General features: G+C 32.3%; 2 protein-coding genes across 5 annotated transcripts; one reads left to right on the top strand and one right to left on the bottom strand.

Moving 5' to 3' along the window:
• Positions 1-419: 419 nt before the first annotated feature.
• Positions 420-15297, top strand: LOC126748703 (transcriptional adapter 3-B). 3 transcript variants are annotated; one of them, XM_050458087.1, is made up of 9 exons: positions 420-735; positions 821-984; positions 1942-2154; positions 2208-2377; positions 2432-2562; positions 2696-2814; positions 2869-3033; positions 3152-3200; positions 15203-15297. In XM_050458087.1, the coding sequence occupies exons 1-9, from the start codon at positions 540-542 to the stop codon at positions 15280-15282; spliced, it is 1287 nt and encodes a 428-aa protein (XP_050314044.1). In that variant the 5' UTR covers positions 420-539; the 3' UTR covers positions 15283-15297. The 3 variants fall into 3 exon arrangements, with proteins under 3 accessions (XP_050314044.1, XP_050314041.1, XP_050314042.1); XM_050458084.1 differs by lacking the exon at positions 15203-15297 and adding an exon at positions 5155-5540; XM_050458085.1 differs by lacking the exon at positions 15203-15297 and having other exon boundaries at positions 3152-4750.
• On the bottom strand, positions 5811-11481 carry LOC126748702 (pyruvate dehydrogenase phosphatase regulatory subunit, mitochondrial-like). Of its 2 annotated transcripts, XM_050458082.1 has the most exons (15): positions 11358-11481; positions 10909-11236; positions 10591-10805; positions 9497-9658; positions 9322-9444; positions 8982-9170; positions 8748-8920; positions 8540-8688; positions 8331-8485; positions 8131-8270; positions 7895-8043; positions 7523-7844; positions 7270-7419; positions 7035-7207; positions 5811-6942 (listed from the first exon to the last, which is right to left on the bottom strand). In XM_050458082.1, exons 2-15 carry the CDS (start codon positions 11190-11192, stop codon positions 6726-6728), a joined length of 2601 nt encoding a protein of 866 aa, XP_050314039.1. In that variant the 5' UTR covers positions 11193-11236; positions 11358-11481; the 3' UTR covers positions 5811-6725. The 2 variants fall into 2 exon arrangements, with proteins under 2 accessions (XP_050314039.1, XP_050314040.1); XM_050458083.1 differs by lacking the exons at positions 10591-10805; positions 11358-11481 and having other exon boundaries at positions 10909-11050.
• Positions 15298-16165: the final 868 nt, after the last annotated feature.

Below are 16165 nucleotides of genomic sequence, written 5' to 3'. Positions count from 1 at the left end.
TAAATAAAATTGTATATTTCGGGAGTTAATAGTATCTGTTTGAGTTATATATATTGATGCTCTTGGCATTGAATTGGTTTGGCATGTTTTGATTTGGTCTTGAAGGAATATTTCTGGAGAGCAGGGATGCTATTGGTTTTGCCGGTATAGATAAACCATATTCATGAGTGCGGAGTGCCTTTAGGCTAGTGGACCATAACAGATTGGCTAACTTTATATGTTTCTGTAAAAATATAAATTTACTTTTATGAAAATAACGCTTATATTGATTGATTGGTTGATTGAAGGCGCCATAAATTAACTCCATGAACAAATTTTTCTAATCTGGTGACTTTTAGCAACATTTGGCAGCTCCTGGTGATTTTTTATTTTTGCATTTGGCTACTCTAAGTTGTCACTGTCATTAGTGTCATAACAACTGTCATAAACATTACCCATTTTCTTGGGAATTTAGTATACACACTTTATATTATATTTTTTAACAAATTAAAAACAAACTAAAAGTTAATTGTCGGTGGATTTAGGCTGTAATATAAATAATGATAAGTTCAAAACGCTCTTCGCTGACTTCTTCGAAGGGTAGCAACAAATGCAATGGTAAACTTAAAGAAATATTGTCTTCTTCATCAAAACCCAAGACAGCTGAACCCAAAGTTCCTGATATAAAAGATCTCTCTAATATTCCTGTTATTAACCAAGCAGATAATGCGAGGGTGTTACCAAAATACACTGCCCGTGAGTATTTAGTTGTTTAGATTGAATATTCCAACCTACATCACCCACTTTGAAAATTAATTTTCTTTTTTCCTTCCACCTTTAGTTCTACTAAAAACTAGTGAAGAAGGGGTTTCTATGGAGGACATAGATCAACTGCAACAAGATCTAGAAAAACTTCTCTGCACTAATGCTATAAGAACTAGATTCTTTATGGGAGAGTACACTCAAGCTGATCAAAAAGACGGTGACAAGAAAAATTCTGAACGGGTAAAGTAGTCAAGATCTTTTGACCATATTATCAAATACTTACTGGGAGACAGATACTAATTTTGATATTCTGTACTATACATTTACTAATAATAAAATTAATAGATTTACTGAGATATTTTGAGAAAAAGTTGTTACCTTTTTTTTCTTTCAAAAACAAGGTAACAAGTCAAGTGTTGAAGTATATTCAATTAAGAAGATTAAAAAGATAATCAGTTTTAATCTCCGGAAGATGCTAACATTGTTAGTGAAACACATGTTAAGAATAAAATAAGGAGTTTTGGTTAGTGGTAAAACTGTTTTGGAATTTGAGTATTGAAGTATATTGTCAACATTTTTGGATACGAAGGTTGAAAATATGAGTGTTCAATTTCTTTAAAAATCTTGTAAGTCATAATGTCACTTATTTTATTCTGCTTTAAAAGTATTCAGTAAATATATTTCATCTTTCGCAATACCATACTTTATGAAGTATTTTTCCTACTATATAGACCCTGTTAGTTTTGTAAAAAAGTATTTTTTTGAAAAATTGTGTTTGTGCCAAAATGTACGAAAAAGGATAGAAAATTTCTATTACATAATAAAAATATGTTTTATTTTTATTGGTTGTTGTGTTCTTCACTATTACTAAGATGAAGTTACAAAACAAATCATAAAGAGTCTAATGAAATTATATTCAAAACATATAACCATATCCAAAACATAGATCAAGAAAAAGCTTCCTTTTTCAACATACCTGAAACAAAGTTTCCTTTATTTTAACCACAATCTTGCAAAATAACCTTTCCAATAATATTTCAGTGTGGGAGTTGCAAAGCACTTTAAAAACATCAAACTTGTTTATTTAAAATGTATTGATTTAAGTGAAATGTAATTAAATTTATTTAGTGAAACTTCAATTCTTTGAAAGATCATTTTTTATTACCAGAATGTACTAATTGCAGCATTTGTTCTTAGATGTCCTTAAAAAGAAAAAGACCAGATGAAAAACTGAAATACAAAGAAATAAAAAATGGATTAAGACTTATTAAGAAAGGTCCATTTAAAGCATTTAATGACAAGACATTTAAAGAAGTTCCAAAGATAACTTTGCCTAGAAATGACAACTCTGATAAATTCTGGGCATCAATTGAACCCTATTGTGCACCAGTGACCAAGGATGATGTCAATGTAAAACTGATAAGTGTTATTTTGTGCACTATTTTACAATTTTTTGTTTCTAGTTTTTGGATGGTCTCATTCAAGAATTCTCAAAAGAAATTGATAAAAAAATTCCTGAGTTAGGTGAACATTATGCAAGTAGTTGGTCTGGAGAATTGATGAATGATGAACAAAATTTGGGAAAGTCTAATGCTAAAAGGCATGCTGAAATCCGTCGACATGGAATGCAAACGTGGGTAGCATAATTAAATTTTATAAGATGTATTGTTGATTCTATATATTTTAGATTGGTACACTCGTTTGGGGCTCCACACACCCAAAGACTATTACATTTAATTCAAGAGAAAGCTAGTAAAATAGATGAACTTAAGTCTTGTGGGAATAAACAAAATGGCTCAAAAACTAAGAAAATTAAGTGTAAGTGTTATATTTAAGAGGTATAAAATTGTAGTTTGTATAAAGGGGTCAAAAACCAAGAAAATTAAGTGTAAGTGTTATAATTAAGAGATATAGAAATATAGTTTGTGTTATGTTGTCAAACTTTATTTAGCGTCAGAAATAAGTGAACTAAAGCAGCACATTGGACAAAAAATAGGTTTTTGTATAGAAAAGAGGTTGTTAAGGGAGCTAGTTGAGCAAGGAATACTTACTCAAGATGTCATGTACAGGGTAAGATTATATCAATATAGCTTGCAACATTTTAACTAATTTAAAAAATATTAGGATATTCCAGATGATGAAATCTTAACAGAAATCAAGAAGTGCCAACAAGAACTTCTAACAGTGAACAAATATAATGTGGATGAACTACATAAGTTACGGACCGCAGTTTTAAATGACATTCATTGCAATCAGCTTAAAGTTGACTTGGACAAAATTGACAAGGAGGTAAGAGTCAAAAGTTAAGCCTAGCTAACTTATCTGTTAAGCCTGTACTCATGAATGACTGTAGACTTTGTTGGTGAATGCCTTCTATAATCTAAAATAATTTCGTTTTCTTTTTTAGGTTTTGGACTTATACAATAATATCAAAATGGCCAGGATGCAGGAAGAGGGTAAAGACTATGATCAAGTTTTTACAGTTAAAATGATAGCTGAATATGAACGAAAAGCTAATGCTCTCTTACGGCAACAACATGTTCTGAATCGTGAGATTAACAGCATGACCAATATGTCAATGCTTTACTGATGGTTAAATTCAATATAATTGGGTTCAGTGAATTAGTACCACAAGGTTGAACACCTTAGGCTGGTACTTTCAATGAACCTGGTTGTATTGAATTGAAACTTAAATTTTTATGTTTTCTTATAAAACTTTTTGTTTCAATTATGGTTTTGTGACCAATTAATTTGAAATTTATCTTATAAAAATGGAAAGGTGTAAAATATGGGATCTTAGTTTTCACATTTTTTTTTTTAATTTTTAAAGTTTGAGCACAACTGAATGGTTTAACATAGATCTTAATTCAGTTTTCAACAGACTTAGTGGTAATATTTTAGAACTAAGTTAACTATTTTTTGTGCCGATGATGTACAAAGCCAAAAGTCAGTCTTGAACATCCACATATAATTATGTAATTTTTAGAATTTTTATGTTGCCGCTATAGAGCGTAACAGAACTTAACCATAAGCAATAACTTTTTAGAGAATAGTGCATTTGCTATATAATTATTATTGACTTAGGTGATTATTATTGGTGATCATAATAAATTAATTTAGCATGTGCATGTAAGCAAGGCCTATGTGGTAAGTGTGCCTTAAACTGGTTAAAAAGTTTAATACTTATTACCCTATTATATAGTACTAGATGTGGGGTAACTCAAGAAGACTTATATTTACATCCTTACAGCCTATAACTGAAAGTGAAATAACGCAAAAATAATTTCTTCGTGGTCCGTTTGGTTTATTTATACAAAAATAACATTACAATTAGCTATTTATAGTTTGTCGGTTTTGTACAAAACATTTAATTTTAGTTTTCTTTAAATGGAAATTCAGAGAAATTTAATAAGATAATAAGTTGAATCATTGAAAAAAATTGTTGTTCAACTACAACTTTTTAAGATATATTTTTTGTTACAATTTATTTTTTAAGCGACAAGTTGTTATATTTTATTGTTTCCTTTACTTATTTAATTCCTTAAAGAAGTCACCGTAACCGCTTTTGAAAATTCTTAGTCTCTTTCAAATGTTTAATGTCAAAAAACTTAATTCTGAAACTACTAACTAGTTTAAGTAAACGCCTAAAAATACCCTTACATATTTAAGTATTCAATATATTCACAAGTGATAAATCATTATCGAGTAACTAAATACTTTAAAAAGAATGGCATGCATTATAAACTTACCACATGGATTCCTTATGCTTACGCATCATGTACTAAATATTGCTATCCTATTCAATTACTTGACATATTTTTTTTACTTTTGTTTCTTTTTACATATAATATACTCAATTATTGTTTCTATAAAAACAATAAATACCGCGGAAAGCTAGTTGTGGATGCCTTAAAGATGCTCCTTTTGAAAGAAACATCGACAACAAACAAACGACTCAGATTTTAAATGTTTTTAGGGAATATCTAAGGGCATTTTTTAAAAAGAATCTTAAAATTGTATTAATTAAAGCATAAATATTTATTAAACACTGCTAAATAAAATAAATATTGCATACATTTGGGTGAGTGCTGTGAAGCACATAATTTTCTTAAATACCAATATATTGTGTAAGTTAATAGTTTTTTAAATTTTATTTATAAAGTATCATGTATATTTAAGTTTAATTCTTCGGTTTTCATATACTATTAGATATATATATATATATATATATACACAGCTATTTTTACTGCTAATAACTTTATTTATTAATTATTGTATCTTTATATTGTTTAAAGAATTATTTATTTATATATATTTCTTGATTTTTATCTTAATTTTCATACTTTATATAGTTTTCCTATGGATTTTCTTTTATGATTTAAAATTAACCTTGGCTCTGATTATTTCTAGTTTACACTGAGGACATATATTCCATGAAAAGAGCTAACCAACTTTATTACATTCTGAAGAACAAGAAAATGATAGCCAGCATTGTTATAACTGCTAGGGCTAAATATAGGAATTTTATTAAGATGACCAGAAGAGTATTTTCAAGAAAAAAATTTAATTTCACTTTAAAATGATTTACATATCACTCATAGCTTCTATGTCAAACTCTATTTCGAATAATAGTTTGTTATCAATAATTTTCATGGCATAGGTGAGGCAGATTTTTTGTGTCTCACTTTTTTATTTTTACAGTCATTTTCTTTATTTTTGAACTTTTTAGCACTTTATTTCTTAATTTCTTGTACTATTATATTTGATAAATAAATATGTACATATTTTGAAATCCATTTACATTGTTTTTTATTTAAGTTATCTGCGCCGTAGTTATATACCTTATAACTTAGTTATAAGTTATATAACTACGTTTTATAACTATAAAACATTGCCAAATTGCAACTTTTAATTTTTGTAACGAAGATTTCGTTTGGTTAGTTGGAATGATAATGAATAGTAGATGTTATGAGGAATAATATATAAATTTTAAAAAATGGTGTTTTGTTATTTACGATAATTATATAATTTCTCGTATGTGAAGGAGGAACAGAAAAAAACAACAGTTTACATTTAAAATAATATAAAAATAGATGTCTATATTCTTAAGTCGGTTCATTTTAAGATTTAAGGCTATACACATATTCAATTAAAATCCATATTGTTGTGACGAGTTTGTAATTATTTATTATGTTTATTTTATCGAGTTTAAGTTCACTCTTTCAGATAACAATTTATAATATAAACATAAAGTTTTTAATTACAAGACAGTTTTACCACGAACCAAAACTCTTTATTTTTTACTCTCGAAACTCACAGTTACATCGTTAGCGAAACACGTGTCGAGAGTAAAAGTCGAAAAATAAAGTGTTTTGGTTAGTGGTAAAACTGTCTCATAATTTGAGTGTCACACCAAAGGTTCCAACAGTAGGACTATAAAATCTTTAACAATAACTTTTATTAAGTCCAATACTTCTCAAATACAATCATTTACTTTAGATATAATAGAATTTTTAATGTACCCAGGAGCTGAGGTTTAATCTATCGACCTCTGATCTCATTTCTTCTTTTCAATATTCTACCTAACTTTATTTTTTATTGACATTGAAAAAGAAAACCCTATTTATTAAACAAAAAAACTAATATAAACCAACATTTCCGTACGTAAATTTACTACCAATATTAGAATATATGTATAAAACTACTTATCTTCTTCGTACCTCTTTGATGCTTCCAAAAAGACTTTAAATTGATACTTGTTTGACTTTGATAAACTGTTTTGAAACGTAACAAAAAAAAATACAAAGTTTACTTTTTTATATGTGAATAAGTACATTTTCTTCTTTTTAATAATCTAGTGTATGACATAGTATTTTCTATATTGATATTTAGTGAAATAGTGATGTAATATCCAACAAACTTACAGCCCTCTGTTCATTTCTCCTAAAACTTATCTACTAGTCAGAAACATCACCCTAATACTAAATTGCCGTAGAGCGATAATCTCTCCGGTCATGGTGATCACTGGGCGTTGGTGCGTGTAAATATGGCGTGGCACTAAATCTATGCCCAGCAATGTCCACTTCGTATACAGCATTTTTAGCTAAAAGATAGTCTTTTGTCACTATCCTATTTTTGTCTTTGGCCGGCTTATGAATAAAACCAAGACATATCAGTTTATTTGCACCAAATCCAAATCTGAAACCACCATAAATTAATAATAAAGAAGCGTGCAGACAGATAAGCAAAGTGAAAAAGAAAACGTCATCCTCGCGGTAAAAGTTTATTACCCCGCAGAAGTAATTGTTCCTACAAATTCATTGTTTCTGTATAGAGGCTCGCCACCCCATGGCCATATATCTACATCAGGATCTATATTGTCGAAATGGAAAAACACTAGCTTCTTTTTTACTCCAACCTTACTTTGTATTAAAAGAGCATCTTTGCCAATAAAATTTTCTTTCTGAGAATCAAAATAATTTGGTCTAAGTATAGCATTTAAATCATAATTTATAGTTTAGCAACCTTATCCAGCCTGACGCTCCAATCATTGCCTGCCTCGAATGGCGTAGTAAAACTATTTAGTTCTTCTGCCCAAAAAGGTATAAATCGCTCTAGGCGCATAAATCGTTGCGTTAAAACTCCAACATCTCTAACACCATAATCTCGACCAACCTGAAATATTGAAAATGACAATCTATCGAAATAAAAATCATCATCTGTCTAAATCATAATCTTTCTTTTTGATAATCTACCACCATATTATCTAATAACTTACTGTCATCAATTTATAATAAACATGGAGCGCATATTCAGATGGAATATACAGGCAATACCCAGGCGCTCCAGTGTGCGTAAATGACATTACCATTACGTCTGAAGCATAACCCACGTTGACTTTTAAGTAAGAAAAAGGAGGTACTTTTAAATCGCTATTAGATAATTCACTCAGAAGTTGAGTTGATTTCGGTCCAACTACGTTAAGTACCGTGTACATGGAAGTTACATCATTTACATGTACTGTATTTTTGGAAGGTAGGTTGCGTTTTATCCATTCATATACGCGAGTCTGTTGACTTGTGGGCGAAACCATAAAAAAACTAAAAACATTTAAAGTAAATAATTAATATTATATACATATAGGTTTTACCTGTTTGGACTTTGTCTAACCAGCATACAGTCATTTTCATATCCACCTCGCATATTCTGCATTCCTGTATGTATAATTGAACCCATTGGTATATCTATATCATTGGAAGAGATTTTTTGAAGGTACTGAAGTGCTTCATCACCGGCCGACTAGGATAATTTTACAAAAATGTAATAAATAATTATGTAAATTAGAAATTTACTTTTTTTTAGCTAAGAAACAATGTTTTTTCTTACCTTGACCTCAATCTTTGAAAATGATGACATATCAATTATACCAACACCCTCAATGCAAGCAAGATACTCTTCTCTAAGAAACTCGAAAAACTTTGGTTTGAAGAACGTTCCTGATGGCATTTGAACTTTTGGTTGACCTCCTAAAAATTAATATAAAAAAAATATACATATCAACTCTGACTTACTCAAGACATTCATACTTTTATAAGTTGAATCGAAATATAAAGCCCGTTCATAAGCCATTTTTATACCAAACACTGCACCTCTAGTTTCCAACACGCTGTATAAAGGGGAGCAACGTAGCTCCCGTGCACATTTATACTCGGATTGAAAGGGATAGTAAATGGAATAGTGTCTAAAAATCACTACAGGTGATCGTTAAATTTTTTATAAATAATTGTTAATCTACCTTCCTACCACTTCCTCAATTCTTTTTTTTAAGTACTGCCAACTGTTATGCACATTAAGAAACCTTTGTAAGATAAAGGGTAAGACATCCTGTCTAGGTTGTCCTTCAACTATCCACTCAGCTACTGCTTTACCTATACCTCCCGCTCCCTGATATAAATTCCACATCAAAATATATCTTAAACTACATAACCAAAAGTTAATATTACCTGCAGAGAATTCCCATTCATTCCGCATGCGGCAAAATAATTTTTGACTTCAGGAGCCTCCCCCAAAATCCATCTTCCATCAGGAGTAAAATTATCTGGAGAATTGACTAGCTTCGGATTTTCATAATTTTTTAAAATTGGAAATCTGTGCACCGCATTTTCCCATAAGGGTTCTGGACAGAAAAAGTAAATTATTTATATGTTCATATAAATCCTCACCAAATAAAACCTTACTAAAATGTTTTTCATCTCTTTTAATAAACCTTTCCCATTCCTTTGGAACTCTACCCTTCTCAAAGGCTGGTTTAGCATAAGGCTCAAACCACCCAACCATTAATCCACCTTTATATTCTCTTGCGTAAGTATACCCATCAAAATCTCTTATAATTGGCAGAGATTCATGCAGGCCATTATCCAAAGGTCCTAAAATTTTTTTAAGCATCAGCACATGAAATTGACTCATTTACCCATAGCGTTTCATAAAGACCAAAAAAAACTTACTTTTATTACAAATAAATACCTAAAACCCTGTTTTCTCAAAATATTCTATAATAAGTCCATTAAGATATCTTACCAGTGGTGGCATAATAATGATCTGCTGGATATGCAGGAATCCTCACATTAGGTGTGCAATTTAGACCTAATTCTCTGGCCCACATTCCTGCACAATTCACAAAATATTCACACTTTATTGTGCCTAAAATAATTATTTATAATTCCCTTGAAAAAAATCTGTTTATAAAATCAACCTCTATTAGTTTCAACTGCATAAACAGCATTGTTGTTTGTTAATACTTTGTTAACAGTGGTATGTTCGATATACTTGGCACCACCTTGTTGTGCCAAACGGGCTAAAGTATCACAAATTGCCTTGGGGTTTATTACAGCATCATCAGGAACCCATACTCCACCTTAAGTGAAATCCAAAAAAATATACATATATAATAAACAGAAAATATCAAGCTCTTTGGACATAGTATAAAACCAATATGCCTTTGCCTCTGTGCTGCAAATATTTAGAGAGTGAGTGACAAATGGCTTACTACTTGGTTGCCCTCATTAAAAAGATAGTTTCAAAGTAATCAGAGCTATCCTATAAGGGAGATTTAAATAAATTTTTCAAATAATATTTTTTTTGATTAAGATTTAGCCTTTTTAAAGAAAAAAAAAACATTTAGATCTTGGGGAAAAGCTTGTTTAGCTTTCTTACAATTATTTTTTTTGCAAAAAAATTTTTTGATTTGAATAATTTATGGAAACAAAATAGAATTTAACATAAGATTTTTTTTTAATTTCTATTATGAAAGTTTTTAGGATCACAGATACATCTGAAAAGCAGTATACTGGCAAGGAACAATCAATACATCTATTATTTAAAACAAAACGAGAAAAATTATTTAAAAAAATGACATTCCATTTACAACTTTGATATTCTATAATAAACATTTAGACTACTCTCTAATTATCCATATGAGAAGATACATTTTTCAAATCGAGTTAAATAAATGCCTTAAGTGATAAGATCAAGAATAGTAGAGAATACTGTAAATTATTGTATGTCAGACCTTTGAATGCATAAAAAATATTTAAAAAAAAATTAATATTCAATTTATTGTAAAATACCAGAATTGGAAAATGTATTTTTTACACATCTTACAAGCTAGTATAAATAATATTCACAAATATCCAACAGAAAACTACTAAAAAAATAATAAACCACAAAACTGGAACTAACAAAGGATAAGTAATCATGCAAAACTAGGGAGTATTAAGATAACACTAAAAAGCAAAAATGTAGCTATAAGCCTGCATAAAAGGCTTGTATATTGTGAATCTGAATCACCTTCTAAATCTTCAATATTTAAATAAGGATGAATATTCTGAATATCTTTGCGACTGAGTAGCTCACAATGCAAGCCAGTTGGCAGATTGTATGCTACCCTTCTTTTAAGAGCAATAAGTCTATCATTTGTCTGGGCTAGATTTAAACTACCACATTGTTTCAAATCAACATTATGTCCCAATCTTTGCAAATCCTTATACAAATTTATACTATACCTAGAATAAAAATATCTAATAGAGATTTGCTTATAATAGATAAAATCTTTAGTTAAAACTTCCATAAATATAAATTAAGGTAAACCAAAAGATCACAACTTACCAAATAACATTTCTGTGAAATATAGGTTTGAACAACCCCAATATGCCAGAGCCAAAATGAGATGTTCCACTACCAATTTTGTTTTGTTCTATTACAGTAATATCATTCCAGCCATGTTTCACCAAATGATAGGCTACAGAATTAGCCACCACTCCAGCACCAGCAATCACAATGCGAGCTTGAGTGGGTAGGGTGGTTATAGATGTGAAATTTTGCAATTTAATATTGTGAGGGATTTTTCTGATTTTAATTGACCTGCATTTTTGGGAGCACGCTTGCTGCATTGTAGTTTTGTTGATACTGTTGACCTGTTTATTGTTATGAGGACCTATTATTTAGAAAATTAGAAATGTTACCCAGGTAACTATAAATTTTATTACAAAACGTCATTATATATTGAATTTATAGCAAATATTAATTTTAGATCTAAAAATTTATTTCGGACCTACATCAAGGAAAATGTTTTATATTTTTTATTACGTTATATTTTTAATAGAGCAACAAATTAATATAAACTTTTTATAAATAAAAAATTTAAATATATTTTGTATCTTAACATTCTTAACCTTAAAATTAATTTGACTATCTGACATTTGACATTATCATAAAGTTACAATAAGGAACTGAAGCATTTAATAAATTTATGCAACAAAAAGCATCCAATGCAAGGACGTAGTGGAGAGGCACTGACAAGAAACAACATACAGGTCACGAGATCGTCAAATAGAATTGAAATTTTATATAGGGCGTCTTGCTCTTATTACATTGTTGTACACCACGTTCCATTTTAGTTTTCCATTTCAATGCACTAAGGAAATGTTTTTTAAATTTTTTTAAGGCTTAAATAGACAAGCTATTCAATGCATTATTTATATAATTTTTTATTGCTTATTTTGCTTTCAATCCCTTCGTTTCTTTTATGTTTTAGTTAAAAGTAGCAAAAATTGTACCTTAAGAAGATTTTGTCTTTCAAACAGAAAACGGTCAGATAATTAATGCTATGGACAAAGAAGATATACATACAACCCCGAGGTGCACCACTTGAAGTTGAGATGAAGCCGAGTGATTAAAATTTATCAATTTGTATAAATTGCCTCGAGTAGAGCAATGCAAGAGTGCAAAAATTCAAAAATATTAGAGAGTTTTATAGTTATATTTTTTGTATAATGATCAATTTGGTCGCACTCACTTGATCTTTATTATTTAGAACTTTGCAATTTCGTGAGAAAAAGAGCGAAGATTTACCGGAGAAGAATGCATGCTGATTAGCTGAAATTTGAGAACGAATTTTACAAAAAATTTTGTGATAAAGAATGCTTTCTAGAAATGTAGCAAAATGACAAAGAATTAGGATAGGATATATGATATAAGTCGCTGCCCAAGGGTGGCGCACAAGTGAGGTTCCACGGGTACTTGCCCAAACCTGGGTGACTACTACTTGTGCGGACGATAAAACTGCCAAATGGTTTGAAGAGGATGCCGAGACTCTTCAACCTTGGGAAAGAGCTAGGCTCGCGTTTGTGAAAGGGGCAGACCTTCCACGACCTTATGTCTACGTCGCATACCTTTTGGACGAAGGCCTAAGTCCGGGTGATGTGCTGAGGTGGATGAGGATACTCGCGAGTGGGTCGCACTACATTGTGAAGGGGTCAAACTTGCACCTTTGTTGCCGACGACACATCTATGGAGGCGCTGAGGTGAATGGACTTCAGATCATTCTTGGCTTCGGTCAGGTGCGGTTTCGTTCGAAGGCTAAGGCGTCCCAAGAGTAAAAAGCTAAGGACCTGAGCGATAAGACACCTATCACGGTCTTAACTCAAACCTCTGGACAGTCATCCACAGGGAAGGTTATCTCTATCCCAAAAAGGATGCCCTGAGGCAGTAGCAATTACCTTCAGCAAAGGGCAAACACACACCGGGCAAAACGGTGCCCAAGAAGCGTAAAAGAGGTGGAGGAAAAGAGGGCGATAACAACCGCCCTCTAAAACAACCACCTCGTTTACCGCCCAAAAAAGAGAGGAGGACCTGAGGCACCTAAAGGGCCCAAGCCAGGTGGCAGAGGCACTGTTTAAAAAAAAAAGGCAAAAAATGGCTGGACCACGCTTTACAGTACTACAAGTCAATCTGCAGCATGCAACAGCTGCAAGTACCGTCCTAGAAAAAATATTCGATGAAGCGAAAATCGGCATCGCCCTTATCTAAGGAACTCCAATAAAGGTCGAGTCTGTGGGTTGGGTATAACCACTGGTAAACGAATCGAACCACCCTCTGGCAAAAATCCCAGGGTGTGTATGCTTATCAGGAATAACATTAACCATTTTACTTTCTCAGATCTCTGCGGCAAGAAGACCATGGGGTGCGATAGCACCCCACATCTTCTTCCCGGGTGGTGCGGAGGTATTCATATGCTCTGCATACTTAAAATCTGATTGCATAATGCAAAAGGAAAAACGTGCAGTTTATCCTGGATGAACTATATCTAAAAACTAAAACAAACAAAAAATTCTATAATGTAACTATGTATATAAAACTATGGCTAATGCAGTGGGAGAAGTGCCGATGCTCGAGCGATGCCAATAGCAAGAAAGCAAAACTGTTCCTATGGAACTGTCGCAGTATGCGGTAAAACCTGGGGAATGAACCCAAAACAGATGCAGTGGTTATACACATACTGTGGTATGGTGGAGCAAAGCAATACAACAACTGGCCAAAACAAAACCTAAGCCTTCAAAGGCAGGCCTACTTGCTCATTACGGGGGTGATCAAAACTACCCCGATAGCCGCCATGAAAGTACTACTTGGACTGACCCCTCTGCACATATACCTGCAGGGGGAAGCCATAAGAACTACTTACAGGATGCACCATGTCATAAATGGCATCTCGGCAAACAAAGTCTGGATGGAGTCAACAGATGGAACTAGAGAAAGCGGACATCCGAGTGAGTATATTCAGGCGGCTCCAAAGCCAATTTTGGAGTAGGACCTGGAATATATTTGCACTAAGGACAGAAATATCTATCTGTCTTGGGAAACACTAATTAATTTCCCCGGCAGAAGTACATGCCAGTGAAATCTGTGCAAGAATGCTTAACCAAATGCAACTTGAAAACAGAACCATCAAAATCTACAGTGACAGTCAGGCGGCTCTAAATGCGCTAGAATTCCCTACCTGCACATCTATAGCAATATGGAGCTGCAAAAATGAGCTCATACTTGGGGAAGAGAACAAAATTACCCTAACATGGATTCCGGGATGTGCTGGGATTACAGGAAATGAAGCAGCTGACAATCTAGCCAAAAAAAGAGCAGATAGGTCCAGAACCAGCATAAGGAATTGCCTACAATACGGTGAAACACACAATCACAAACCTGGTGTACAACAAAGCAAGGCGCTACTGGGAGGGATTACCAGGGCACAACTATGCGACGACTTTCATACCGAACGTAACAAGCAAGGTAACAGAAACCATAAGGGAACTCAAAAGGAAAAAAACCCTAAAAGCCCTAATGGGAATGTATACCGGCCACTGCAGACTGCGTCACTACATGAATAGAAGTAGTTTGGCAAAAGTTGCCGAATGCAGACTAAGCATGAATACATGGAGGAAAACGAGACTGCAGAGCACATCCTATGCAGATCTCCGGCACTAGAGAGAATCAGGGAGAACTCTTAAAGAGGGCGGACTTAATGGACGAGAAGTATAAACACCTAGGAGTGAGCCACAATAGACGCAGGGGAGGGACAACGTGCCCCACTCATAACAAACCTAACCTAACTATAAAATAAATATCCGTGAAAATGCACACCGTCTGAACTAAAAAGCTACATTTACTTGAATTAAATTTAAAGCGACATACAGTCAAAATAAAAATTGTTGCTCACGCACTTGCTATTCGAAGCTACCAAAAGTTAGAAAGTCACAATTGTTGCTACTACAATAATCTTTTTTATGGATATATTTATTTTTCTTACTAATATATTTATTTTTACGAAACACATGAATACCAAATCTATTCACATAGTCCATATCAACTGCAGAGTAAATGCAACACCAAAATCAGATTCCACTTCCAAGGTAAAATTTCAGTTGTCATTAACTTATTGGCGTGCAAATGATGGACTTAAGTAGCATTTATTGTATAGCTATTTGACAGAGATGCAATATTACCTAATCCGTAATTTTTTGATAACCACCATTTTCCTGGTAAAATTTTGCCCTGATTCCGGTTTTCTGTGCCCAGTAATTCGCGTTTTATATCAGGTTGTAAAGACCTATATATCTGTCATTTTTAGAAATTGGAGAATTCCTCAAGGAAACCCTTCGAAACTATACAGGAAGCTGGAGAATTTGGGAATTACTAAGACAACGATAAAGTAATTGATGAATTGCAACAACTAAAATGATAGCAGTTCGTCCGGCAATGAACATCAAAAAACCAATAATTACTCCTACTATTAAAAGAGCTAAGAGAAGATCGAATATATGAGTTTGATGTATTTTGTGTATTCAATAAAAGAATATGAATTTTCAGGAATGTTTATGATGCCAAGAGAAACTTGTATGACACAACATCCTTTATCTTTTATTTGTACTAATTTTACAAATAATGCTTCTTTGCCGAATTATTCATTAACACCGTGGCCAGCAACTCGCTCATTCCAAATTTCTACAGTACCTTTCCTCCAGGCGAACATAGCGGAGTTCTGCAATTTTAGCCAACGCAATAGCTATAATTATTATTACAATTTTATTTATAGCATAAATAAAATTGTAAAAAAATTGTAGATTGAGCACCGAAAATTAAGCAACTTTATTTTTTAACATAAAAATAAATATTTTTTGCTTTATATGTTCTTTATTTACTTACCTGAATAAATTCTGATAGAACATAAATTACTTTCTAAAATCCTGGTATCTTATGTGATGTACCACAAGTCAGTATTCTATACAAAGAAGTTTAACTTTTAATACAAGTTCCAGTAGCAAGGTAATGGAGAGTAATTTGTTATTTTAGTCTTGCGGCCAATGCTGCTCTCAAACATGTGTTTTCTTTTCATGTGTGTTTTAAGTAAGGGATGCAGAGCATACATACAGAGTGTTCATTTGAAAACTTTGAAAAAAAACCACCACGGATTTATCGAAAAGCACTGTTTAAAAAAAAACGCCGAAATACGTCAAAAGGTTTGTCAAGGGGACAACTTTCTAACCTAAAATTACTTCACCCCTTTAACCCTCTGCCCCCCGGGATCATCATC

Source organism: Anthonomus grandis, chromosome 22 (genome assembly GCF_022605725.1).
Source record: "Anthonomus grandis grandis chromosome 22, icAntGran1.3, whole genome shotgun sequence".
NCBI classification, from domain to species: Eukaryota; Metazoa; Arthropoda; class Insecta; order Coleoptera; family Curculionidae; genus Anthonomus; species Anthonomus grandis.
Note: the sequence above shows the minus strand (reverse complement) of the source record. Positions and strands in the feature narration are given on the sequence as shown.

Excerpts from the sequence above, each read along its gene's own strand:
- LOC126748703 (XM_050458084.1), top strand. The coding sequence starts at position 540 with ATGATAAGTTCAAAACGCTCTTCGCTGACTTCTTCGAAGGGTAGCAAC. Across the intron at positions 2,378-2,431 it reads CGTCGACATGGAATGCAAAC|ATTGGTACACTCGTTTGGGG; the intron begins GTGGGTAGCATA and ends TATATATTTTAG. Across the intron at positions 2,563-2,695 it reads AAAAACTAAGAAAATTAAGT|CGTCAGAAATAAGTGAACTA; the intron begins GTAAGTGTTATA and ends AACTTTATTTAG.
- LOC126748702 (XM_050458082.1), bottom strand. The coding sequence starts at position 11,192 with ATGCAGCAAGCGTGCTCCCAAAAATGCAGGTCAATTAAAATCAGAAAA. Across the intron at positions 9,445-9,496 it reads TGCAGTTGAAACTAATAGAG|GCACAATAAAGTGTGAATAT; the intron begins GTTGATTTTATA and ends TAATTATTTTAG. Across the intron at positions 7,420-7,522 it reads TTTATTATAAATTGATGACA|GTTGGTCGAGATTATGGTGT; the intron begins GTAAGTTATTAG and ends TCAATATTTCAG.